The sequence below is a fragment of the Grammomys surdaster genome, unplaced genomic scaffold (assembly GCF_004785775.1).
Source record: "Grammomys surdaster isolate TR1022 unplaced genomic scaffold, NIH_TR_1.0 125979, whole genome shotgun sequence".
Taxonomy (NCBI): domain Eukaryota; kingdom Metazoa; phylum Chordata; class Mammalia; order Rodentia; family Muridae; genus Grammomys; species Grammomys surdaster.
In genome coordinates this window covers 1820367-1848170 of record NW_021620795.1, presented here as the reverse complement: position 1 = coordinate 1848170, position 27804 = coordinate 1820367, and the positions used below count along the sequence as shown (strand labels likewise).

The 27804-nt window shown below is 39.1% G+C and overlaps 1 protein-coding gene across 1 annotated transcript; it reads right to left on the bottom strand.

The window, feature by feature from the left end:
* Positions 1-2175: 2175 nt before the first annotated feature.
* On the bottom strand, positions 2176-19080 carry Arf4 (ADP ribosylation factor 4). The gene is made up of 6 exons (XM_028754103.1): positions 18731-19080; positions 11065-11145; positions 10793-10902; positions 6608-6679; positions 5696-5821; positions 2176-3124 (listed from the first exon to the last, which is right to left on the bottom strand). The coding sequence occupies exons 1-6, from the start codon at positions 18795-18797 to the stop codon at positions 3038-3040; spliced, it is 543 nt and encodes a 180-aa protein (XP_028609936.1). The 5' UTR covers positions 18798-19080; the 3' UTR covers positions 2176-3037.
* Positions 19081-27804: the final 8724 nt, after the last annotated feature.

Sequence of the window (27804 nt, the reverse complement as noted above, 5' to 3'; positions counted from 1 at the left end):
TGTGTGTGTGTGTGTGTGTGTGTGTGTGTGTGTGTGTGTGTGTGTGTATTTCCTGAGGTTTTTCTATGTAGCCCCAGCTATCCTGGAACTCACTTTGTAGACCAGGTTAGCCTCAAACTCTAGAGATTTGCCTCCTAAGTGCAGGGATTAAGGATGTGCACCACCACTTTGCTGTGTAATACTGTTTTTTATTATTCGTTTTTAACTCACTGGAAGCTGGGTGTGGTGGTGCACGACTTTGGTCTCTTGGAGGCAGAGGCAGGTGGATCCCTTGAGTTCAAGGCCAGCCTGGTCTGAATTCCAGGATGACCAGACCTGTTACTCTGTTTTGAAAAACACGATGGAACACAAGGACTGAAATTGTGGAATGTGAACATGTAGACAGAATACCATACATACCTATTGAATGGCACTACATTTGGACAAAAAAAAAAACAAAAAACAAACAAAACGCACCGTTAACTAAAGGCAGAACAGTTTGTAAGAGCTAGTCCTTAAGTGCCAGTGAAACCAAATGCATACCCCTCCTTTGCAGAGAGTACAAGTTGGAAGGGAACCTAGTTTCTTCTATTGTAAACAATGATCTAAAAGGCATCAACTCAGCTGCTTTATTTGACTGAATCCTGGTATTGCTGTTTACTGAGTTGTTTGTTAATTTAGCCACTTAAACATGTTACATGGACTATAGAAATAACCTTGTTATTCATTAATATTTGCCTAAATGTAACTAAAATGCTGGCATTAAAGAGATTTGCCACCACTGCCTGGCAAATATTTAAATTCTTTTCATTTTGTGTTTTGTCTTCATGTGTGTCTGTTTACCACATGTACAGTGCCCACAGAGGCCAGAAGAGAGCCTTGGAACCCCTGGAGCTGGAGTTACAGATAGTTGTGAGGCCCCATCTGGGTGCTGGCAATCTGGAAGAGCAGCCAGTGCTTAACCACTGAGCCATCCCTCTAGCTTAGTTTTTAAAGTTACTGTAGTGCTGCTAACTTACATTTCCAACCACTTAACTTATGGAAGTTCCATATTTTCTACTTTATACCCCATAAAAAACACACATTGTACCATATTTTAGTTTTCTCTAAAAGGAAAGACCTCTCTTACTTGGAAAGAAGTGCTAAGGACATTTCAATCATGTAAAATGAAGCAGACTAAACATACTTTTATCCCAATAACCTATTTGAGATAACTCAGAAACTGCTTCAGTTTACTTTGCTAAATTCAGTGGTTTTTATTTTATGAACAATATAAAAACACATTTTACAAGCATGTAATTGACTTCAAAAATAAAATTTTAAAGCTGGGTGTAGTGGTTCATACTTTCAATCCCAGCACTTGGGAAGCAAAGGCAGGTGGATCTCTTTAAGTTCAAGACCAGCCTGGTCTACAAAGCAAGTTCCAGGACAGCTAGGACTGTTACACAGAGAAACCCTCTCAAGAACACAAAAAAAAGAAATACATTTTTTGATCCACTAGTTTATCTACATCTGTAAGAGCTATTACAAATCATAAAAAAATCAGTTTATAATACATGAGACAATATAGACAAAACCCACTCTAACTAGTGCAGTTATAGTATGTATCACTGTTGCCACCGTAACAAAATAAGTCGTACACATCTTGTGCTGACATTTTGAAATGCTGAATCCCACAGTCCTTGTGGACTGTTCTCTAGAGCAGCATCACTTAGCTATGCATTCCACCTAATGTTAGTTGTCAAATGTATGCATACCCACTTGTATTATTTTCTTTGAGAAAGGTCTTATGCTAGCCTCAAACTCACTAAGTGGATGATGATGATTTCTGATAGTCCTGCCACCTGTGTGGCACATGATACTGGGATCAAACTCAAAGTATACAAGGCAAGCATCTACTGACTGAGCTTCATCACCAACCCTTCATACTCCTGCTTTGTTATAACAACTTGTTCCTCTTCTTGATCTGACCTTTGAACTTCATAGCTTCAAATAGTATTCTACTAGAAAAATAAAATTCTTCATATTGCACCTTATTTTAATGCATATGATAACCCATGGTTAAGTTTACTGGCAACTTAAACCATAAGTAAATTCACTGGGATTTGGACGTACCATGTAAAATATGAAAATCCACTTTGTTACGTAAGGAAATCAATTTCAAATATTGCAAAGGCTCAAAAGAACACACAATCATGTTTTTTAAAATCATTTTATTAGGAATAATTCCAAATGGGTTATGAAGAAAACTTATTCATTGAATTTGATGAGTTTTCAAAAAATTCTTAATGAAGATATGTTCATCAATAAACAGTAAAATACCAGCAGAACTATCATATACTGGGCAAAGAGTCAGGCTGATTCCAAAAGCAACATGCAACATAAAAAAGATAACAATATAAAGGAAGACAATCTGCTGAGTATTAAAAGTAATCTCAATATGAACTCTTTGCAACCAGCACAGAATTAGCTATCAAGTCCAAACCACACCAAAGGTTGGCTGACAGAAGCCAGGAGTCAATAATCTGAGGGTGGTGGGGGGAATCCTCAGTACAAGAAAACTGAATAGTGTTTTGGAGCACATCCCTGGCCAGTACAAGCATTATTAGAAAAATCTTTTTTGGCAAGGGGTAGAAATAAATACAAATGGAATGCTACATTTTTAAATCAGCAGACTGCCCAAGGAATGATAAAGGTATCAGTAAAGTATCAAGGGAATAACTTTAAAACATTATTGGTGTGGGCTCAAGACACACTCAAAACAGATTTGTTTAAAGGTGTCACAATAGCTATATATCCAGGCATTTAGGTTCAAGGAAGTATAATAATGGATACTTTTCTTTCCCAAGGAGAATTTCTCTTAAACCCAAGCATATTGCTAAATAGCAACATTGTTCTTGGTAAACAATAATTGGCAACAAAATAAGTTTTAAATGCTGTAATTTCTGCCCAAACCTGTCTCAGATATCCTTTAATAACCAAGATGCAAACTAATTTTGTTGTAACAAGCCTAGACCAATTCTATCAAACATGTCCTTGGTTAGATATCCAGTTTCATTTAACGTTTTGAAAGTTCATTTGACAGCCAGTCCAGTCCCTCATACAGACCAGTTCCTTGTGTAGCACAAGTGGCTTGGACATACCACTGTGAAAAAAAGAACAAGAAAATACTTGATTAACAAGACAATACATACTGCCATTTTTAAACAAAAAATATTAAGTCCTTCCCCATAAATACGTAAGGGCACTACTAAGTAGTTACAAGTATCCAAAAACTATAAAGTCACAGTATTAAACATAAGGAAATAAATACTTACATCCCACAAACATGAATTTAATGACCTAGCTAACTATAAATAAAGGTCACTAGGCACTATCCTTCAGGTATGTTCTCCACCTCTTGTTTCCCACTCTACCCATTTAAAACTACATCTATTCTTCAGTGAATATGTCAGTTACCTTTACCCACATAATCTGAGGAATGGGAAAATCTCAAACTACTTACATAATCCCTCAGATCCTCACTATAAACTAAGTAGACACAGGAGCACATTTTTTAAACTTTGATTTTTGTAGTGGTAGAGATCATACTCATGGCCTCCCGTGTGCTAGGCAAGTCCTCTGCCATTATGCCACAGTCCCAGGGGAAAAGGGGTAAATTTCTGAAAGATGTTTGTTGATATTCTAAGAACTTTTACTTTTCAAATATTTTATTTTTTTGAAGACAATTTTAGCATCTTTGTTATCACATATTCCAAAAAAATCCCACATTTTAAATAGTAAAAAATTTTACTTGCTTGTATAAATACAACAAAATCTAAATATTAAAAAAAAAGGAGACGCTGTCTCAAAAAAAAACAAAACCAAAAAAAAAAAACTCACAAAACTCGAAACACCTAGAAAATAATTCACAGTTAATGGATAATTATTTATTTTTAAGAGTCTTCTTTCACCTTAGAATAAAAATCTTATTTTCATGTGCAAGGCTGTGGGGAAAATTTAGAGGCTGCCACAGCGGTGGGGCCCCAGAGGGGCTTCCATGCTGCGGCGGGTCCCACATTCAGGAGGAATCCTATGGTTCCAGTGGCCTGGAAGCCTTGGCGCTGGCAGGCCTCAATGACACGAGGAAGTTCTTGGTTTCAGAAAGGTTTATAGTCATGGTGGATGGTGGATGGATCTAGGCGTACCCCCCAGAACTCAGGGCAGTCCCAAATTATATAGGGAGGGAGAAAGGGGGAGGATTGGGGGAGGATCTGGAGAAGGCATGCTTAATTTGCTCTGCCCTCTGGCCTTCATTAGTATGTAAATCCCTAGGGCCTGAGGCCTATAGTCTGGCCTATGTGACTGAACAATGTAATTCTATGAAGACATGACTGCTTTTCAGGACCTTGGATTCTGGGGGGCACCGAACTCCTGCTGGTACTCACGCAGAGTCTCGGGGTTCTAGGCACCTGCTCAACCATGACCCAGGATACCCTTATGCAGTCCCACACAAGGCCACTGTAGGTTTACTATACTGCCAATTATCTGAAGACCAAATACCCTATTAACTCAGGAGGGGAAGACAAAGTCTTATCTCCACAGCAAGAAAAATTTCTGTCTCTTACTGTGTATTTTTTTTAATCCAGGTGAGACACTGCAACATGCTACACAATAAACAAACAGTATCTATCATGTTGGCAAATTAATGCAAAGCTTTCTTAAAGGACAGGACACTCAAGTTTTTGACAGCATCTTTTTTTTTTAAAACAAGGTCTCATGTTTGTGATATAATTTATAGAATGGGGATATTACCAACACATCAATCACTGATGTAAAATGTTAAGCTATTTGATAACAAGCACAGTACTTCTTGTAATTTTGTATTCAAAATAGCTTTAAAATATGTGTCAGTAGAGGTTTCTCCATAAGGTTTTAAAAGTTAATTAGCAGAGAGTATTAAACAATATGATCTAAATTACAGTTGGTATATCCTGGGCCTTTTATAAACAACCCAACATGTAGGGCTTGGAATGGTTGCATGCCTGCAATGCTTGTACTGAGGAAAGAAAAGCAGGAGACAGGAGAATGTCCCTAAGTTTAAGGCCAGCACTGATTATATTTAATGAGCACCACCTAAAAAAAGCAAGCCAAGAATAAGATTTTTGCTAAGCTGGAGATGCTATTCAGGGGTAGAGTGATTACTCTAACGGTGCAAGAAACACTTTGGGTACACATCCTAACACCATAGAGAACAGTAAAAATAAATAGCTGGAGAGCTACTTTAATGATACAAATTTAAGAATGTCTGTAACCTCTACATATTCAATTCAACACTGTTAATACATCAATACAGAAGATAAAGTTAAATAAAAATAAAATTTAAAAAAATAGAAAACCAATATTTTTAAAAAGCAAAATTCAAGGCAGTATATTTACAGTTTTTTTAAAAGCCCTATAAATTACATTACCATATTTTTACAAATGTCCTGTATGTCCAAAGGAAATAATTATTACACATTTAAACTGGGCCAACACTGTGGCATATGCAGAGGTGACCAGATCTCTTTTGAGTTTGAGGCCAGCATGGTCTACATAGTAAGTTCCAAGCCAGCCAGAACTACAAGTGGGACCCTACCTCCAAACAACAACAACAATAACAATACTAATAGACAGCTGAGTACTAGCCTAATTACCCTGACTTCACCAGAGCTTAGTGTCCCCTACCAATACTTACTGTTCTGTTCCGGAGAGACTGAAGACCTAACTTATCCGTCATTTCACTGATGGCCATCGCGTTTGGCAAATCCTGTTTGTTTGCAAAAAGCAGCAGCACTGCGTCCTGCAACTCATCTTCCAGAAGCTGTAGATAAAGGCTAAACCATTAGCAGTTACCCATTGGAAATTACACTAACTATGCATGCACAAGTCTTCCTAAATATACATTTTATTTAACATTAAACAAGCTGTTGAACACCAATTAATTTTCTCTATGTAAATTTTAAGCACTCTTATCTCATATCCTTCAGTTTGAGCAAATAATGATTTACTTTAAGAAAAGAAACATTTTTTGCACTTGTTATTGTTCTTCTCTTAGACTAGTTTCAAAATTGAGATTTTGCTGTTTCCACTTGCCAAGTGCTTAGAATCACAGGCCTGTGCTGCCATTCCTGCAGCACATCTGTTTAAAGCCAATCATCCTCCATTCCATATTTATTACCATTCAGCCCTCATGATTACCCACTCAGGTTCAGAACTGGTAAGGACAAAAATAAGCATCAAAATATGTATTCCACGATCATATGGTACTTAAATAGCAAGCTTATTTAGGTATGATTCTTTTTTGGATACCTATCTTTTCCATTGCAAGAAGTGTACCAAGAACAGATAAAAGTAGCTATGATCCATTATATAATGTGGCTATAACATGCTATGTGAAAGACTCTAAAGTGATTACTATGCTTACATGAAATCTAAAATAAGTGACTGTTATACAGGAACCAGGGGCACAGAAGGCGTTCCTGTGAATTCTTAAGAACCTGGAAACAATATAGTTTCCCAAGTTTATTTGTACCTCTAAAATGCATAGCCACTGATAATACTCAAAACTACACACCTTGAAAACGATCAACTTAAAGTCTATACTTACCATTTTCTGCAGCACAGCTGCTCCTTCCTGAATTCTTTCACGATCATTGCTATCTACCACAAAAATGAGACCCTAGAGAGAATTTTTTTCCAATAAATTAAAACAGTCACACAAAATACAAAATACCCAGCAAAACAGTATGGAGAGTTAGACATGGGGTAGAAAATATGTTCTTGTGTCCTGGCCAGTTTTACCTCAAGTCACCAGAGAGGAAGAACCCTCAAGTGAGAAAAGGCCACCCACCATGAGATCCAGCTATAGGGCACTTTCTTCATTAGTTACTGACACAGAAGGACCCAGCCCATGGTAGGTAGTGCTGTCCCTGGGCTGGTGGTTCTGAGTTGCTTTGATTGAAGTGTTTTACCACAGCAGTAGTAACCCTAACTAAGAGAGAGGGTTTATAAATAGAGTTTTTAAAAGTCTCTAACATGGGGCTAACAAGACAGCTCAGCAGGTAAAGGTACATGATGACCTGAGTTTGATCCCCAGAACTCACATGGTGAGAGGAACAAGATTCCTCCCAACAATGCAGGTTGTGTCTCAGTGGTACTTCCCTGAGACACACACACACAAACACATACACACATACACACATACACACACACACACACACACACACACGCACACACACGGGGGTTGGGGAGCGGAGAATAGTGACTTTAAATTGAAAAAAGTTTCTGTTCAGGTTAATTTATGTCAGTTGATGCAATCTGACAGGAGGGAACATCAGTAGAAAAAAATGTCTCCATAAGATCAGGCTATAGGGGGCTAGAGATGGCTCAGCAGTTAAGAGCTCTGCTTGCTCTTCTAGAGGACCTGAGTTCAATTTACAGCAACCACATGGTGGCTCACAACCATCTATACTGGGATCTGATGTCCTCTGCTGGCATGCAGGTTATACATGCAATAGAGTACACACACATACAATATTTAAAAAAACAAAGCAAGCAAACAAAAACAAAGATCAGGCTATAAGCAGGATTGTAGGGCATATTATACTTAAATGTTTGGTTAAATATTCTTTCTACAACTCTAACCCCTACAGAATTTTTTTAGTTAATTAATTTTAGTTTTTTTTTTTAATGGGTATGTGTGTGTGCCTGAGTGGTATGTATGTACGCATGCAGGAACCTGCAGGCAGGTGTCAGAAGAGGGCATCAGATCCCCCTGAAACTGGAGTTACAGATAGTTGTACAACATCATTTGGGTGCTGGAAACCAAACCTAAGCCTTTTGAGAGAACAACTAGCACTCTTAACTGCTGAGCCATCTTTCCAGTCCCCATCTCATTTTCTAACATTACATTCTCATTTTTTTAAATGTAAAAAAATGTCATCAATTCCAAGTAATATTAGTACAAGGAAGATTTTAAGAATAAATTCTAAGTTAGTTCTTTCTTATAGCAGCCTAGGAACAACAGCATGGAAAAGCCAGGCTTCTAAAAGTAAATCCATCTGTTCTAAGAAAAAGTTACTTAAGAAACCAAACAAACTGGGGGTGGCAGAGTTGGTTCAGGGTTTAAGATTACTAGTAAAGGACCTAGGATCAGCTCCTTGCACCCACACAACAGTTCACAACCATCCGTAATTCCAGTTCCAGGATGTCCAATACTATTTTCTGGCTCTGCAGGCACCAGACATGTAGGCAATAAAATAAAATCACATACACACAAAATAAAAATGAATCTTTTTTAAAATGCAAATAAATTTAGAGAATAAAAAGAACTGGAATTATTTAATGAGGGGAGAGAAATTTACCACAATAAACAATTAGCTGTGTTTAAATGTTAAGAGTTGGAATAACTAATCAGGAATGCAAAAAATGCCAGCTAAAACAGCTTAGCTGTAATAACACCAGGCCACATAAGGCTTTCGCTACCAGGCAAGAGCTCCCTAGGATGAAGAATGTTCTGTCAAGGGATAAATCTAATTTCAAATTCATGATTCACATGTCTTACAAAGCATTATAAACAAATACAGGAATAATACTATTGTTTTAAAGTTTAAAAATCAGCAAGATTTACATCATGCCTGTAAGATTTTCATGCGCAGCTTGGACAGATCACAGGAGACCAAATGGTTCCACGAGGGAGAGTTTATTCAGGAGATAGGGAAGAGGAAAGAGAGCGAGGGAGAGCAGAGGTAGAGGAGTAGAGGCTGGCCATGATCAGGTGGAGAGAGGGGTAAGGGGAGGGGGGAGGGGAGAGGGGACAGCAAACCTGCAGGCGCAGGGTCAAGGGACCAAGAGAGGGCAAGAGGGCTACCTGCCTGTTGCCAGGTAACTGTGGGGAGGAGCATACCTGGCTGTTGCCAAGTGACTGTGGAGGTGGAATTTAATACTAACAATGCCTAATTTTGTTTCAAAAATATACTCCTTAAAATAAATACCTACAACTTATCTTAAAACAGTTGACGGTCCTAACATGTTACAAATGAGTATTGGTTAAACATACTGATCACATTTAATAACTGATGCTGCACTAGTTATACATGAATTTACTGTGCTAGTTTCTATTTCTAATCAAGTTATTTAAAGTCTTTATCTTTGCAAAATCTGTTTTCATCCAAAGCCATGTGAATGAACATATTCTTGTTTTTCAGTAATAAATTATGCCACATATTTGATATTCATACACTTACTTTAATAAGATATAGTACTTAAGCCAGGATTGTTGCAGCCACTCAACAAGTGTGTTCACTACTACTAGGTAACAATGCACCCTAATGGAGAATAAGCACAGCACTGCAAACCTTAAATACCTCAAGTGTTTAATATACTACTTCAAAAAAATTCTCCACTCTGGTAGTAAACAAAACCTGATGTGTAACCCTCATACAGTAGAAGAGATACAGCAATGGAGACCAAGTTAACAACAAAAAAGAACTCCTTGATCTTTTCTTTTTAAGATAGACTCTCCTATGTGCCTTAGCTGACCTGGAACATACTCTGTAGAATAGGCTGGACTCAAGCTTACATTCAGCCCCTTCTTACCAAGTGCTACAATTACAGGTCCATGCCATTGCAGCCCAGCTATAACTCCTCAATCTTGAAGCAATTCTAAGTTTCAGTTTCCTCACATTTACAAACTCCAGCACAATGGTGCATGTCTGCAATATCTACATTCAGGGAGAAAGAAAACACAAAATCACAAGAACAGGAGAACTAGAATAGTTGTTCTCACCAGGAAATAATTTTGTCCTTGAGAAGTTTTTTTGGCAAGTGTGCAAGCATTTGTAGTTGTCACAACTTTGACTGGGAAGGTGAGTGGCTACTAGCATTTAATATGCAGACACTAAGAATACTGTTAATCACCAAGGAAGCCTCCCCACAGTTCAGTAATGACAACAGAGCTGGCGCTTTAATAACTCAAACTAGCAAAATCAATGCCACAAGAGAACTTGCTAGAAGTACAAAATCTAAGAAGCTTCTCCCACTGAATCAATCTGAATTTTAATCCAACATCCAGGTGACTGGTATGCACAGTTAAGTGCTAGAACACCAAGACTGCTTGGCTTACATGCCCAGGGTTCTGACCTATGACTGGACTTTGGAGATTTTTCAAAACTCCCCCAGTAGTCCAAAATGGAGTCAAATCTGACCACTTCTAATCTACACAATCAGTAAGATCTTTTTCATGCCAATATATTCTATATAATATAAAAAAAACCAGCCTTACAAGTTAACAGAGCAGACTGCTAAATCAAGTTCTACCAATGTCTTATTAAAGCCACTGTAATACATACCTTAATCTCAAAAGTAAGGTTAAACTAAAAAGAACTACTGATAAAATAGTTCATTCTTTTGGTTTTTTTTTTTTTTCTGGGGGGCTCCCGCCGGGGCGGGGTCAAGACAGGGTTTCTCTGTGTGGCCCTGGCTGTCCTCAAACTCAGAGATCTACCTGCTTCTGCCTCTGCCTCCCAAGGGCTGGAATAAAGGTTTGTGCCACCACCTTTATTCATTCTTGAGAACTCATTCACACCCATTCAAAATCTCAATGGAGTAGCTATATTTAGTTCTTCCTCACTACATAACTGAACTTTCAAAGGCATGAGTCAGAGTATACTAAAGAATGAGACTGGTGAAGAGAAGACTGTAAACCCTGAGTAAACACTCAGTATAATTTACCTGAGTAAACACTCAGTATAAAATCTGTAAATTAAAGTTACAAATATATGGCAATTCTCACCTGGGTATTCTGGAAGTAATGCCTCCAGAGAGGCCTAATTTTATCTTGACCACCAACATCCCATACTGTGAAACAAATGTTCTTATATTCTACTGTTTCCACATTAAAACCTGTAAGAAAAACACAAAATGACCACTGTGCATAATAACGTACCACAAAAACAAACCCCTTTAATGTGGAATTCTCTTAGATTAGCTTGCTAAGTCTTACCAATATCATCTCTAAGATTAACAAAAACAAAATTTAACTTCTCACTGTATAAATTTTCTTACCAATGGTAGGAATGGTGGTGACTATCTCCCCTAATTTCAGTTTATACAGAATTGTCGTCTTGCCAGCAGCATCCAATCCAACTAGAAGAAAACACCATAGATTCAAAATCTGACCATACATAAAAAGGGAACAATTCAACAATAATTTAGTTTCAAAGTAAAAGTTAACTGCTTGATACATTAAGTGCGTTAAATGTAATTTTTCTCACTTCTGCCCCGCCCCTCCAAATCACCATGTCCTGCAACCCTTTCCATTTTTCTCTTTAGACCTATAGACCAATGGTTTTCTATCTGTGTTGCAACACCTTTGGGGAGTCGAACAACCCTTTCATAGGGGTTGCCTAAGACCATCTGTGTAACAGATGTTTATATTACAATCCATAACATTAGCAAAATTACAGCTATGAAGTAACAATGAAAATAATTTTATGATTGCGGGTTACCACAACATGAAAAACTGTATTAAGGGGTCTCAGCATTAGAAAGGTTAAGAACCACTACTATAGATAGAGAAAATGAGTCAAGTCTGGCAGACTTGAGTTCGGACCTCCGGACACTGTGCCACCAACTGGCTGAGTGCCTTTGAAGAAAGAATCTTTTATGTATCCCAGAGGGGCCTCGAACTCATTAGGTGGCTGAGGATGCCCTTTTACTCTTGATACTCCTACCTCTATATCCCTGAATACTAGTGCTAAGATTAAAGGCAAGATGTGCCTCTTAGGAATGGAAGAAGCCAACATAGAACACCAACTATGCTACATCTCCAAACAAAAAAATTAATCCTTTGTTTAGTATTTACACAGTGTATTTTGAATAAATGTTCTTCATGCTGGAGAGAAAACTTAGTTAAGAGCAAGTACTAGTTCAGTTCCTGGCACCTACTATCAGAGGGCTCACAAGTGCCTGTAAGTGCAGCTCTAAGAAATCTAATGTCTTCTTCTGGCCTGCACAGGTACTATACAAATGTGTACAACCAACATACAGACAAACATACACACATAGTTAAATATTAAGTATGAAATCTTTCTTTTAAAAAGTTCTTTTTTTTTTGTTTTGTTTTGTTTTTTCGAGACAGGGTTTCTCTGTATACCCCTGGCTGTCCTGGAACTCACTCTGGAGACCAGGCTGGCCTCGAACTCAGAAATCCGCCTGCCTCTGCCTCCCAAGTGCTGGGATTAAAGGCATGCGCCACCACCGCCCGGCTAAAAAGTTCTTAATGTTAAGGGATAACATATATAACTATGTCCTAGTTTCCTGATGATAAGACTAACTTTGCCACTACCTAAATCAACATCAAATATGCATAAATAAGATTCAAAGCCTTGATTTGTGTTATGAAAATGGTCCTATCAGGTTGGAGAGATGGCTCAGTGGTTAAGAACACTGACTACTCTTTCAGAGGTCCTGAGTTCAATTCCCAGCAACCACATGGTGGCTCACAACCATCTGTAATGGGATCTGATGCCTTCTTCTGGTGTGTCTGAAGACAGCTACAGTGTACTCATATGCACAAAGTAAATAAATTAATCTTAGAGAGAGAGAGAGAGAGAGAGAGAGAGAGAGAGAGAGAGAGAGAAATGGACCTATCATATTATTCTCTAATTCTTAATTTTGTTGTCTGAACCAGGGTCTCATGTAGCCCAGCCTGACCTCAAACTCATATTGTATCAAAGCTGGCTGGGACATCCTCCTGATCCTTCTGCCACTGCCTCTGAGGTGCTAAAATTACAGGCATGTGCTAAATAATGTCTCTGTTCTTAATCCATGAGACACAGTTAATTAGGGTGGGGGGATATGCTTGCTTATGGGATACAGCAGAAGGTGTTCTATAAACCTTTATTATAGTAGTAGTGACAAACAAGTTAAATGGTTTTTTTTTTTAAGATTTATTTATTTTATGTATGTAAGTCCACTGTCGCTGTCTTCAGCCACACCAGAAGAGGTCATCGGATCCCATTACAGATGGTTGTGAGCCACCATGTGGTTGCTGGGAATTGAACTCAGGACCTCTGGAAAAGCAAGCAGTGCTCTTAACCGCTGAGCCATCTCTCCAGCCCAAATTAAATGTTTTTAAGTATAACTCTCAAAACCTACATCTTCTGTATACTAAAGTTCTCATAAATAAAAGATCAATAACTAATAACTTAATTGAATTTATTTTTGTTTTGTTTTATGAGACAAGGTTTCTGTGTAGCACTGGCTGTTCTCAAATTAAGAGACAGAGGCTTGCCTTTGCCTCCTGAGCGCCAGGATTAAAGGCCTGTGCTCCCAGTCCTGGCCCTACTTTTTTTTTTTTTTTTTTAATGAACATCTCATTTGGCTGCATCCATTTATTTTATCCCAGAATTTAAAAAATTCATAGCTAAATCCACTGAGCACTAGTTTAGGCAAGACCACCTACTTAATGCTTAAATCAAACCACAACTTAACACGTGAGAACAATGCTAGCAGGGTTTATCCTCACTCACCCAGTGTATATTCCCAGGCATTTTAGGGTGACTTTTTTCAGTTGGTCCAAGAGAAATGAAAAGTTACAGGAATTGGGACTTCAACCTATAAAACAACCCTTTCTACTCTGTATCCTACAAACAGTAGCATCTCTCTAGAGATGCTGTTTAAAAGGAAGAAGAAAGTCACCACTCCTCTTGATAGAAACAGAAAAGGCCCTTAGGGCTTGACAACAAGAACATGGTTTGTACTCCCACCAGTACTTAAGAATCTAACTTTGCAAGTGCGGGAGAAGAGAAGGACGGGAACCAAACAGCAACTCATTTTCTTATTCTTATGCTCTCTAATTGAACCTTGACTCCCATTTGCTGATACTGGTACCAGTTTTCTTCCTTCCAATGTACTATCACACACACACACACACACACACACACATATATATATATACATATACACATACACTTACACACACATATATATATAGATGTAGGTCAGAGTGACTAGTTTATCCTTACTTACAGACCCTAGAAAGGTTATTTAACTGTTAACAAAATGTTTGTTTTTCAAGTATGGAACAAAATCAGTAAGATGAGCAAATCTGAGAGTAGTAGCTTAATGGTAACTTCTGCAAAAAGAAAGGGAAAAAAGGAACAAAAAAAAATCGGATTTTTCAATTCTTCTATGAAGAATTCTTGTAAGACCTCTTTTGGGTGATTGTGGTCAAATTTTATTAACACCAAAATTCACTTTGGGGCCAGATGGGGTATCATACCTTTAATCCCAACACTTGGTAGTCAGAGGCAGGTGAACACAGAGCTGTTCACAAATGTGCACGATGACATTATTCATGAGAACCAAAAATAACTATGAATAGCCAATTTCCATCAACTGATAAATGCATAAACAAACTATGGTTTTCTATATAATGAAATTACCATTTGGCCACAAAACATCACAGAATACTAATACATGTTACACAAACTTTGAAGAAAAACCATACCAAGTGAAAACACCAGAAGTAAAACAGCCATATATTATTCAATCCTTTAGCTAAAATATCCAGAACAGAAAAACCACATAGAGTATATTAGTGGTTGCCATGGACGGTCAGAGGGAAATGGGAATGACTGATAAAAGTCATGAGATTTCACTTTGGTTGATTATGAAAATACTCAGAATTTGATAGTGGCAACTGTTACACAACTTTGTAAACATAATAATGATTCTTTAGGAGTGGCACATTTTTAACATCACAGTTGAATTAATTATTTGTGTGTGGGTTTCTATGTGTATGTGTGCATGCATGCACAGTGGTGCGGAGGTCAGAAGACAGCTCGAACGAGTCACTGCTCCCTTCTACCACTCTGCTCTAGGGACAAATGCCAGTAGTTAGGCTTGCCAGCAAATGCCTTATCTGCTGGGACATCTTGAAGGTATTCAGGAATTCAAACCCAGCCTAGGCTATATGAGACCTTGTCTCATAAAACACCCACCAACATAAGAAAGCTAACCCTGATGTCAAGAGCTCTTAAATAGTACTTATATACTGTGATCTTATCTTTAAGATGTTAAGACTACTATATCTTAATATTTTATTTAATTCTTCAGGGATTTGACCATCTACACAGAAACTGAACCAAACAGATACAGAAAAATAAATTTAGGTTTTGCTAAAATTAATGTTTGGATTTTGCTTCTACCAAACATAATTGAAAGGTATTTTCTTTTTAAATGAATTAATTAGAAACAAATTAAAAGCTAGCAATTATGTTTGTAAATAATGGCATAAGAAAAGGGCTTGTAATATATTAAGTAAAAAGAGAACACAAAACAATTTTAGAGGAATAAAACCTTTTAAAATGTGGAGAATAAATGTGACAAGTAGGTACTAAAGTGATGGCTCATTGGTAAGCATTTGCTTTTCTTCGAGAGGACTGGAGTTCCATTCCCGTATAAAGTATGTAATAATAGTGAAATGGTTGAATTACAAGTTATGATCACTTTTTTCATGTCTAAATTTCATAAAAAGGACTTAAAAAACAGAACCCATAGTTACCTAATAAAAGGATTTATAAAATGGAACAAATATCCAGCACTCTAGCTTAAAGTCTTGCTTATTAGTAATTTTTATTACTTATTAGTATTTTTTTTAAATGAGCAAATAGAGGCTCCTCCCCAGTACTCAGGAGGTATAACAGAAGTTGAAGGTCATTCTTAGCTACATAGAAGTAGGCCAGCCTGGGGTACATGAGAGCCTGTCCTCAAGAACTTACTAGATGACTCAGTAAGTAGAGACACTTCAACCCCAGAAGCAATCTCACCAAGGTCAAAGAAAATAGGTTAAAATTAGCAACTCCTCTACAAATATGTTAGTAATTTCAGAAAAAAAATTATTTATCTGCCAAAAGTACACCTTTTCATAGACCTCTAGGATATGTAGACCTACCTTACAATTCAGAGCTACTGCTTTCTAACTCTGGCTACCTGAGTAATCTAAGATGAAAGCTTAAAAGTCCTTGAGCTTAAATTTAGCATTATTCAAACGAGTAAACTTTCCATATAAAATACCTAGGACATCATTTCTATTGATCAATCGTCTAAAGATGTTAAATTCAATATATTGTATTGGCTATTTATTTGTTAGTGTTTGAAACATAGTGTCCTCTTGTTTCAGCCTCCTTGGTAGTGGATTACTGACACACACTATCATGCTGCCCCTGGCTAGGCTTATTTTTAACTATGGTTAACTATCTGTCATATCTTCCAACATCTCAAATTAATCTTGGGAGATCAGCTAGTACATAAATTAAGTTTTCATTTCCACAGTAGTTGGGCAAATCACGCTGGCTAACTGTCTTTCTCTCTTTCTTAAAAGATTTATTATGTACACAGTGTTCTGCTTGCATGTATGCCTACATGCCAGAAGAGGGCTCCAGATCTCATTATAGATGGTTATGACCGCCATGTGGTTGCTGGGTTTGAACTCAGGACCTCTGAAAGAGCCGCCAGGGCTCTTCATCTTTGAGTCATCTCTTCAGCCCTATTATTGTTTCTTTAAACACAACTGTTTCTCTAAACAGTAATCTAGGACTACAGATGTAGCTCAATGGTTATGTAGAGACCCTGATTCTAATCCACAGAACCAACAAAAAAAAAAAGAGTATGAAAAGCCAGTGACTTAAGGAGGCAGATATAAGTCTAATAAAGAAAATATGAGCCCACTAATGACAGAGAGGAAAGCAAAGGCTAGGCTAGAGTACATGAACAAGGCCTTTGATTCCATTCTCAAAACCACACCACAAAGTGAACACATGCACACACACAAGAGCACATGTGTATATCAACCATTCATTCACTAGAATTCCCAATACTCAAATGGGGAAGATACCATAAAAGTGACTATTAATGACAAGGTCAGTCACTCAAAAGCCACAAAGACAAAAAAAACCCAAAACTCAAAAACGTAGGAATGACCAGACTTCCAACTCTAAACCTAAAAACACTAAACCTGTTGGTTTACTGTCTTTGCTCTTTCAAACTAATTTTATCCATCTGGGCTGAATAATAATAAAATTAGAAAGTCAACTTTCAGAAATTATTTTTTTTTAACCAGATAGTTCTAAAGCACCTTAACTGAGCTATTTAAAAAAAAAAAAAAACAAACACGTTTAAAAACTGCTTCCCAGTGACAGGTTTTATTGCCCAACAGAGACCATTTAACTGGGCATCATAAGCATGACAGCATACACCTTTAATCCCAGTACTTGGGAAAGTGGACAGAAAAGTTTTTCCAACACATAAAGTGCTTAAAGCATCATTCCACTCTTCTCCCTCCATCCCTTTAGCCATCACAAGACTCTGACAATGAAAGCTAGAATTCATTTACAATAAATTCTTTATTTTTCAGTAACACAATCCTGTACTGGCTAATCTCTAAGAAACCCATTTATCACAGTGCAAAGTTCTCCCTTTGACTTCAGCCTTTTTCACACTGCCAATTTCTAACCACATAAAGCTTAAATAACACGCCTGCCCTCCTGAAATAATTGTCCTTTTCATAAAGGGTATCTGCAAAACTATGAAAGAAAACATTTTCACTTAGCTTTGTGAATGAATCATGAGCCATTGTTTTTATGAATTGTAAAGAAGCTGAACAAACAAACAATAACCAACTTGTACAGCCATACTCTGCAATATTACAGAAACTGAAGCACTCCATCGTAGTGGATGCTCAAAATAATCCTTTTCTCCTCACACTCAACAAGTGTCAATATTCAGTGTACTCGGGGCTTTTAAAAAGGCATCATTCAGGTCCTTGCAACTCAGCTGTGAGGTAGACTGACAAGGAGAGACCGCTTACAACGCCCAAGCGAATGGCCTCCGCTGGGCAATAAAACCTGTCACAGGCAGGCAGTTTTTAAACAAACTATTTTTAACAGCTCAATTAAGGTGCTTTAGAACTATCCGGTTAAAAAAGGATCTCGTTTCTAAAAGCTGACTTTTTGATTTTATTATCCAGACCAGATGGATAAAATTAATTTGAAAGAGCAAAGATAGCAAACCAAACAGGTTTAGTGTTTTAGTTTTAGAACTGAAAGACAAGCCATGAGATAACTTCCATTTTCACAGAATAGGCTTCATAATTATGAGACAAGAAAGTCGAATCCAGAACAAGGCAAAGTTTAGCAAAATGAGCTCAGAAGACTCCGGACTTTTTTCGAACCTTGAGTGCTCCTTCGCCACAGTGGGCCTGGTCACTTCCTGCCCCAGGCGGCTCCTAGCCCGGGTCACATACCAATGGTGTGTGCACAGGGCGTACACGACCAAGAAAGGGGGAGGAGGAAGGCTGGAATAGGCCAGCTTCAATCTCCACCGCTGCCCATCGCCAGAAAAGTGAGATGGAAGATTGCACCCTTAGAACTGCACCTTTAGAATGGGCTCCGCCAGCGTGAACTAACCCTACATCTCAGCTCAATCTCCTCAGGCTCTCATTTAGTTCAGGAAGAGAAAAGCACGCAAAGCCAAGAGCGAGGAAATCTGGCCCAACTCTCTGGCTCGGCCTCTGTGGGAAACAAATCCCTCGCCCCTCGCCCCTCGCCCCCATTGTTCCCCCTGAAGGATGCTTCTTGACTGCCCTCCCCCACCCCAGCCGGAGAAGGCTGGGCCCGGGGCCACCGGCGTAGACACATGCCTTCTCCGGTCCCGGCCCCTCACTTACCCATCAAAATGCGCATCTGCTTCTTGCCGAAGAGGCGCGAGAAGAGAGAGGAGATGGTGAGGCCCATAGCGGTGGTGGCACTTGACGGTCAAAAGGGGGTCTGGTGTGCCCTCGGGCCTTCACGGTTCCGGCTCACAACCGAGTGGGCGGAAGAGAAAACGCTGAAGACCCGTCTCGCAGGCTGGAGTGTCGGCGAAGCCGCGGGACACGACGTAGCGGGACCAGGACCTGCTCGGCGACTGGTGCGGTGGCTCCGGCGCGGCGTTAAGTGTTCGGCTATGCCACGTCACACGGCGGCCGCGGAGACTCAGGCGGCGGCCCGCCCGCTCCAACGCGGACAGAATCGCGTCAGCGCTGCCCCACCCCCCTGCGTTGCAGACGCCACCCGTGCCAGAGCGCCTGCGCACAAAGGGCCTGCGTCCACTACGCTGATGTGCGACCTACCGGATGTGGAGCTAGGGAGGACGGTTGGCACATCCGTACGGAAGGACAGGCGGGTTCCCATGATTCCTTGCTGCATCTCGTCCAATGGGGTTCGAGGTGAATGGCTTCCGCCCGGGTGAATAGTAGTAGTCCAAGGTTCCAGGCAGCGAGATGTGCATTGTGGGCTGAGTAGTGACGTTCTTGCTGACCTTTGGGTGACTTCTTGAGTCCCGGGAGCCTCGGTGGTTTCCCACTCCCACAAATGTAATCGAACCTTGCAAGCGACCAAGGTGTTTGTCACAATGAAGGAACGAAGATGGACCCTGTTTTAAACAATAAAGATTTTCCAGGCTGGGTAGGGACGTGCGCTGAGACGGATTTCATATGAAATATCCTTAGTAGCTCGCTGCTCACAGCAAGCTGGGATAAGGAGAACCAAAGGCAACCCGCACATCAAAGGAAAGTCTTTACTTGTATAGACTTATTTTTATTCGCTTTTTTTTTAAACGTAGAGACATTAAAATCTCCCTCTAATGGTAGAGGGGTCTCTGATTTTTGCAGTTGAATGAAAGTATTAGTAAATAAAGCGTGGCTGATCTTCACAGGGCCAGCATCTGACATCAGCTTCTCCAGAGATAATTAAAAACAGACCTGCTGGCAGAGTAAAGGTGGAAAACTCCTAGGCACGACGTCAAGTTATCCCACTTAATCACAAGATGAGAATGCTCTGCCGGTTTTCCATCCGCTTCCAGTACTGAGGATGGAACCCAGGATTTCAAGCGTGCTAAGAGCGTTCTACCACTGTTGGACAGTTTTCCTTTTGAGATAACAAGCTGCTCTTGAATTTGTAATCCTCCTATATCACCCTCCAGAGTGGCCGGGTTTCTAAGCTTGTACTACCACACCCAGCAGAGTATTAATTCTTTGAGAGGTCAACTAAAGACTGTGTCTCTGAGACAGGAACCTTGACTGTCCTGTTCATTATTATTATTCACGGAACAATAATGAAAGATTTACTACCGTTTTACTGGCTACAAAATAAGATATAATTTTTTAAAAGCAAATTCTCTAAGAATTTCACCACTTCCCACATAGGACCCCCAACAGTATTGCTGAAGTTTACCGTTAGTAGTGCCCACAATCCCACCCTTCCTAGTTTGTGTTCACCGGCTCTTAAGTATTTTCCCTGGGAAGGTATTTTTGTTTGTTTGTTTGTTTGTTTGTTTGAAAGAGTTAGGCTCAACATGTGATGACTTCTCTTCATAAAAAAGGCCTTCTATTTAACGTTATTGTCAAGACCCCACAGTTCCCCTCTTGTCTGAAAGCATCAAGAAAACAGAGAACTTGGCACACTACAAACAATGACAGGAAGATGGCCATATAAACTATGGTATATCCACACTCTAGAATACTATGGGGAGTTAGAACAAATCAGAACTATATACAGTATCCTAATAAAAATATTTCCAAAGTAGCATTAGTGGAGTGGAGGACAAATAGTAAATACAATGAGTTGATATAAAAATAGATTTCTAGGGATATTGCTCAGTTAATGAAAGTCTTGTCATAAAAGTTTCCGCTTCTTTCATCCCCGAAGTTGGGAGGTGGCGACAGGATGATCAGAAGTCCAAGGACAGGGCTGGAGAGATGGCTCAGTGGTTAAGAGCACTGACTGCACTTCCAGAGGTCCTGAGTTCAAATCCCAGCAACCACATGGTGGCTCACAACCATCTGTAATGAGATCTGATGCCCTCTTCTGGTGTGTCTGAAGACAGCTACAGTGTATTCATATATAATAAATAAATAAATCTAAAAAAAAAAAAAAAAAAAAAAAAAAAGAAGTCCAAGGACATGCTCCACTGCAGAATTTAAGGCCAGCCTGGTGTACATGAGGCTGACTCTAAAACAAAATTCAAATTTCTGCCGTCTGTGACAGGGCACATTTGTAATCCAAGCTCTTGGGAGACAAAAAGTGAAGGATCAGGAAGACAAGGTCATCATAGCCTGAACTCTCTGAGAACCCAGCAATAATACAGCTTGTCATTATGTACATATGTTTGTATGCAAGCATGTGGACACAGCACAGGAATTTAAAATAGAATTCAGTGGTCATTAGCAGTTACCTAATTAACTATGGAGGAAGGAAACCTTTCCAGGGCATGGAGAAACACATATGGGAACAGTCAAAAAAAGAGCTTTATTTGTACTTTTAAAAAAATCACTTTATTGAGATATAGCTTCATGCACTGATTCACCAGTTTTAAGTGTACAGTTTAATAAGACATTCTGTCACATACCTGTTTCTATGGCTGGTGAGCATAGACATAGCCTGACGACTAGGACCCTACTTAGCTTAGGCTACACACACGCACACACACACACACACACACACACGCACGCACAGAGCTTTCTTATTAATGCACCTTGCAACCTGAGACCTTTACCTGCATTAAGCTTAGTTCCTGAGAAGCCCTTAGTAACTCCCTTTTTATGGCCACATACATAAGCAGAAACTAAGGACATTGGGACAATCTAGCCTAAATCGGCCCTGGATGTACATGCTATATGCGAACCATCCCATGCGTGGACTTGCAAGGGAAAATCACCTATTGACTATCCTATGCCTATTCATGATGGGGCATGCATATAATTAAAACCAGATGCAATGTAACAAAGGACATGTGCAGTGAACAAAGACATAACATGAGCCTATGAATCAAAACGAAAAGCCACCTGCATGCCATCCCTAGGAAATAACTCCTCCTTTTCTTGGGCCTGCAAAAGGAAGCCCCAAGCAGTAACTAGGGCTCACTGGGGCCAGCTGCACTCCTGTAGCATATGGACTCTATATTTTTACTTGGCCTTGAATAAATCTATTTGCTATATTCTTATTCGTGAGACCACTGGTGATACTATTTCTATTATCCACAAAACAAGCTTACTCATACTGCTTTGAACTTCACCTCTTTTTGCTAACAGCCTCTAATCAACCATTGACCCCTAGTCTTTAAGGTTTATTTGTATTCTTAACCACGGAACTCCAGCCCTTATTTAATAATTTTTTTAAAGTCCAAAGCAAAAACTAAGATGCAAACCAGATAGCTTCTAAAAAGTCATAATATGGAAACATACAAACAACCTAGATTACCCTTAAAAACAAAAAAAGATAATAAAAAGTACTGAAGAAGAAAGAGTACTTGCCACTCTTCTAGGTGTCCTCCTATCCCACCCACTCTCCTTGTGTCTCTACCCACCCCTATCTCTCCCAGCCGCTCATATATTCCGAGTTGGCCCCAAACTTATTGTGGTAGGATCAAACCCAGGGCTTCATGTATGTGAAACAAACATTTTGCCAACTGAGCTACATCCCCACTACTAAAAGATCTTGAATTTAGTCTTTAAATTTCTCCAAACTTTATGTAATCTGCCTCCCCCGCCTCCAGTTTTTAGGGCCTGTTTTCTGATCCTAGCACCCAAGAGAACTTTCATATTCTCTTTAGTTAGGAAGAATAAATGGCTCAGAGATGAAGAGTCCTGGCAGCTCTTTCAGAGGTCCTAAGTTCAATTCCCAGCAACCACATGGTGGCTCACAACCATCTGTAATGGGATCTGATGCCCTCTTCTGGTGTGTCTGATGAGAGCGACAGTACACTCACATATATAAAATACATAAAATAAATAAATAAATAAATTTCTATCATTCTGTTCATATCTTCAAAACCTAAAACAAACAAAAGGAAAAGTAATATCAAACCATATTTTTAGATTCCCAATTAAGAATATGCTATATATCAAGTAGGCAATTAATCACAAAACAATATTAACAGCTAGCCTTTTGGAAAGCATTATACAGATAAGATTATTCAGGATCAGAGAGATTGAACAATATTCTCAAGGTCACTTTGTAAGGGAAGTGGAATTGGATAGAAACCTATTTCTTAAGATAATAACTATTATGCAGCCGCTACACACAATGACTTGTTACTTGAGAAAGGAAACTCAACCTCAGGGAGAAAAATTGCTACTGTTTATCCAGGCCAATTCTATACTTCATTTCCTATACCTCATTAACCCTAACAACTTTGAGGTAGACATGATAATATTGCTACAACTCTCATCAACGCACCAGTTCATTCCTCATGCCTTCTCCCCTTCCCCCACTTTTTACCTGCATACATGTATGTTTATATGTGTGTTGTATATTTGTGGTCTATATGCCTATGTGGACCCTGCACATTTAAAGGCCAGAAAAAGACATCAGGTGTCCTGTCATTCTTCACCTTACTCTGCTGAGAAAAGAGTGTCTCACTAAAATCAAAGCTATGCTGGTACCCAGAATACCCCAGTCATTTTTCTTGCATTCTTCTTCTTTTCCCACAGTTTTGGGGTTACAGGCTCACGTAACATCTAAGTTCTTACAAGGATGCCAGGATCCAAACTTGGGCCCTGATGTGTGTACAGCAAGTACACTTACCCATCGAATTATCGCTCTAGCACCTTGTTCTTTCTAATAGCATCTAACTTTATAGCCCAGACCTCGAACTCAAGTTCTTCCTGCTTCAGCTTCTCAAATTCTGGATTACACATCTATCTCTGACTAATTATTCTTAATGAGATCTCTTTGCTTACAAATGTAGTATATGTAGCCTTTTTGGGTTTAATGCTGTAGCTATTTCTACACTTCAAGCTTATTTAAAAAGTAATTGGGGACAGTGGTACATGTCTGTAACACCTACTACTCTGGAGTCTGGGATAGGAGGATTGTGAGTTCAAGACTAAACTTGGCTACTTAGCAAAAACCAAAAGAACTAAATTTCTCTTCACATTTCAAACATTTGAGAGGATATATTCTATAGTGCTAATATCTAGCAGTAATAAGTGGTTATGAAGCATTACAAAGCCAGACATTGCAACATACATACAGTATTCCATTGAATCCTCTTACTTTGCCTAGTGGTAACTTGCCTAGCATTCAAATTCCAGTATTGTAAATAAATAAAACTTAATCTCAAGATATATCACTCACTGTTCAGAGAGTACAAGTGACTTGGTCTACTAATCACTGTATAAACAGTGGAATTTTTGCCCTTGCTCTCCCTTAGGCTCTGTAAACTATCATTAATCTCATTCTCTTTTGTTACCCCATTACTCACCTTTTGAATCGTTACATCTCCTGAACATTTTCCTCAATAGTAGAAAAGTATCTATGCTTCTATGAAGACTCTTACCCACCTACCTTTTCTTCTGTAGGCATTAGTGTGGAATTTTTGGAGTCTTTAGCTAGCCTAGCCTGTTCAATGAACAAAGCAGAGGGGCCATGTAACCCAGCCACCTAGGTGGTGTTCACTAACAGGGAGCTGATTTCCTACTCACCAACTTGGGTTCATCACAGCTGGGAATAGCGAGTTTACCAGCAAGGTTGGAGCTCAGAAACATGTGGATGGAAAATAGTTACAGAGATGTGAAGTGTGGTAAAACAAATGTTAACATGTCCAAAGCCAGTCTATGTACATCAGTGAGACACATGCAAGAGTGGGGCAGTGGAGACAAACCTGGTAGAAATTAAACCTTACCTTAGTTTTCATGATTTTTATAATCATCTCTTTGTTCCTTTTTAAATTTCACTTTATTTCATGTGCATGAGTGTTTTGCTGCATCTTTGTGCATCATGTGCACAGGGAAGCCAGCTGTCCAAGCCTCTGGTACTGGAGTGACAGCCAGCCAGTTGTGAGCCACCATGTAGGTGCTAGGAGCCCAACTCTGTCTTTAGAAAAAACAGCTGGAGAACTTTTATAGGGGGTGGTTCTGATGCTCTGATCAGGAATAAATGCTGAAGCTCCTGTTCCCTAATTGGTTCTTGATAGTCAGTGAGGATGGCATGCTATGTGGATGGTGAGAATCCACTATTATTTTAAAAATTCTTAGATGGATCACACACACACAATGATATAGTTTAATAGGGGGGAGAACTGGTTTCTCAACAGAACAGAGTCACATAGCTCTAGCTTGTGAAACTAAAACAAAGGGACACAGCTGGTGCTTGGGAGAGCCTCAGCTTAGAGATGCTGGGAACTCCTGCTGTGCAAACAGGCTGCAGTTGCCTGAGAGCTAGGAGTAGGGCAATGAGAAACAGACAATAAAGCTGTCTGTCTCCAGCCACCAGATAAAGGACAGAGTTATAAATCTGATTTAATTGCCTTTAAGGATAGATTCTGCCTGAGCCACGTGGAGATTTTTTCCCCCTCAGTTCGAAACTGATACAAAGAGCTTAAGATGAGAGGCAGAGAGCCAGATGGTAGACACAACAGGTATTAAGCTCCATAGAAGCGAGAAGTTAGAGAAAATAATTAAACAAATGATTAAAGACATGTAAAAGTCTTGCCAGGACAATTTTTCGGGATCTTGGAATGTGGTCCACATGAGATTTCTGGGATTGTAAGTACAGTATGATAAAAAATTAGAGCCTATAAATAGGCTTATACAATAAGAAGGGAATTTAAATTTACATTATATAAATGTAAATTATATTATTATATATTATACTATTATATAAATAATTTAGGCCTTGATCTCACGAAGGTCAGGGCAGGGGACACCAAAAGCACTATCTCATCAGTTAATATTTGTTTAGATTGCTTTATTTGCTTTGAATTGTTTTATTTACAAAATGAGTAGGATTATGAGTTTCATGGTTATATTAAAATATCTCTGGGAGAGACGTCAAACTATACTCTTAAAGTGTGTGTATGTTTTATCCATGAAGGATCCAGAGTGGCACCAGGGCAAGTGCACATGTGCGTCCAGCCAGGAACACGGAGGGTATAGCAAAAACTATACGCTACATGCTTAAACTCCTGAGCCGTCTCTCCAGGCTCCTTTTTCTTTACTCCTTTTTTTTAACAAGATGTTTTTTACTTATTCCAAATTATTTTGGGAGGGGGTCTTGTATATCTGATTTAAGCTTCCCTGGGGGTCAAGGCTGTGTCTGCTCTTTAATAATTTGGGGAGAAGTTATTGACTTAGAAGAGAATAATATATATTGCTTGACTTTACTAAGTCCACATTTACTGACTTCCTTCACTGAAGGGAAGTATTTCCCCCTACCTAGTGCTTTAAAAAGCACTGAACTGTTTTAGCTTTTTTTTTTTTTTTTTTTTTTTGAGACAGTTTTCAGGTAGCCCAGGTTGACCTTAACCTTACCATGTAGTGGAGGATGACCATGGACTTCTGATCCTCTCACCTCCAGGAGAGACACCACATCCGGTTTATACTGGGCTTGCTGCATGCTAGCATGCCTAGTGAGGACTCCATGAGCTAAGTCACATTCTCACCCCAGAAAACTTTTAAAAACAGAAATTTCAACTACTAAGCCATCTCCCTTAAGAATTATAGCAGTTAGCCAGGCAGTGGTGGCACATGCCTTTAATCCCAGCACTTGGGAGGCAGAGGCAGGCAGATTTCTGAGTTTGAGGCCAGCCTGGTCTACAGAGTGAGTTCCAGGACAGCCAGGGCTATACAAAGAAACCTTGTCTTGAAAAACAAACAAACAAACAAACAACAAAAAAAAGAATTATAGCAGTCACATCCTGACTTCTAGAAGTTTTCTGCATGCTTCAAAGTAATCTCATAAAGAGTATACCAACTGAGGTCATTGTGTCCAGTAATATTGTATCTACCTTTATAAAAGTTCCAGTTAAATAAATGAAGGTAAGAGAAGGATGGGGGGAGGGGAGGGTAAACATTATACCTTGCATGTTAGGTTGATCAAAATCATAGCAACATTTATCAAAAAAAAAAGGTATGTTTCAAAGCTTTCCTTCACACAAATCTATGGCCTTTGCGTGGTATGAATGTTTTCTTTTGATTTTACTTTTACTTTTTGTCTGTGTGAGATAGGTTAATCCTGTAAAACAGATTGTTGTCCACCTCACTATGTAGCCCAGTTTGCCCTCAAACTCATAGAATCTTGCCTCAGCTTTCCGAATGTTGGGATTATACCATGTGTGAGTCACCATGTCTACCCATCATATGCTCCCAATTATAGAAAATATCTCCAATGCTTCAAAAAGTTAGGGATAAGCTACCTAACAAATATTCTGCAACTCTCTAATTAGATTTAACAAGTCATTAATCAGAGCTGTAGTGATACTGAAACAAGTACCTCATGTTAACAGGATGAGGTGGTAGACATATTATCCTGACATTCAGAAGGCTGAGGCAGGAGGATCACAAGTTTGAAATTACCCTAGAATGGCAAGCTTTAGACCAGTCTAAATAGCAAAATCTTGTATTTTTTTTTAAGAAAATACCTACTGTTAAGTTCGCATATCTAGGGTCTCAAATGTTAAGACTTCTCATGCCTAGAAGCCTGTTAAAACTATGTTGTTACGTTTTCCTTCTAGCAAAGATCAAGGAACAAGGATCAGATTCATCACCTAAAACAACACAAACTCCAAACCAGCAACATATGTTAAAACAGTGGTTTTAAGTTGCAGCAGGCAATGATCCCTAAAAAACAGGAAGCAGGGACTGGAGACAATATCTATGACCCAAGAGATAAAAGTGCTTGCCACACAAACAGGTGCATCTGAGCTGCAGTCCCAGAACCCACAGAAATGGTGGATGTGTGCTCCTAAGGAGAGATGAGAGGC

Excerpts from the sequence above, each read along its gene's own strand:
- Arf4 (XM_028754103.1), bottom strand. The coding sequence starts at position 18,797 with ATGGGCCTCACCATCTCCTCTCTCTTCTCGCGCCTCTTCGGCAAGAAG. Across the intron at positions 11,146-18,730 it reads GCAGATGCGCATTTTGATGG|TTGGATTGGATGCTGCTGGC; the intron begins GTAAGTGAGGGG and ends GTTTTCTTCTAG. Across the intron at positions 10,903-11,064 it reads CACCACCATTCCTACCATTG|GTTTTAATGTGGAAACAGTA; the intron begins GTAAGAAAATTT and ends TTTTTCTTACAG.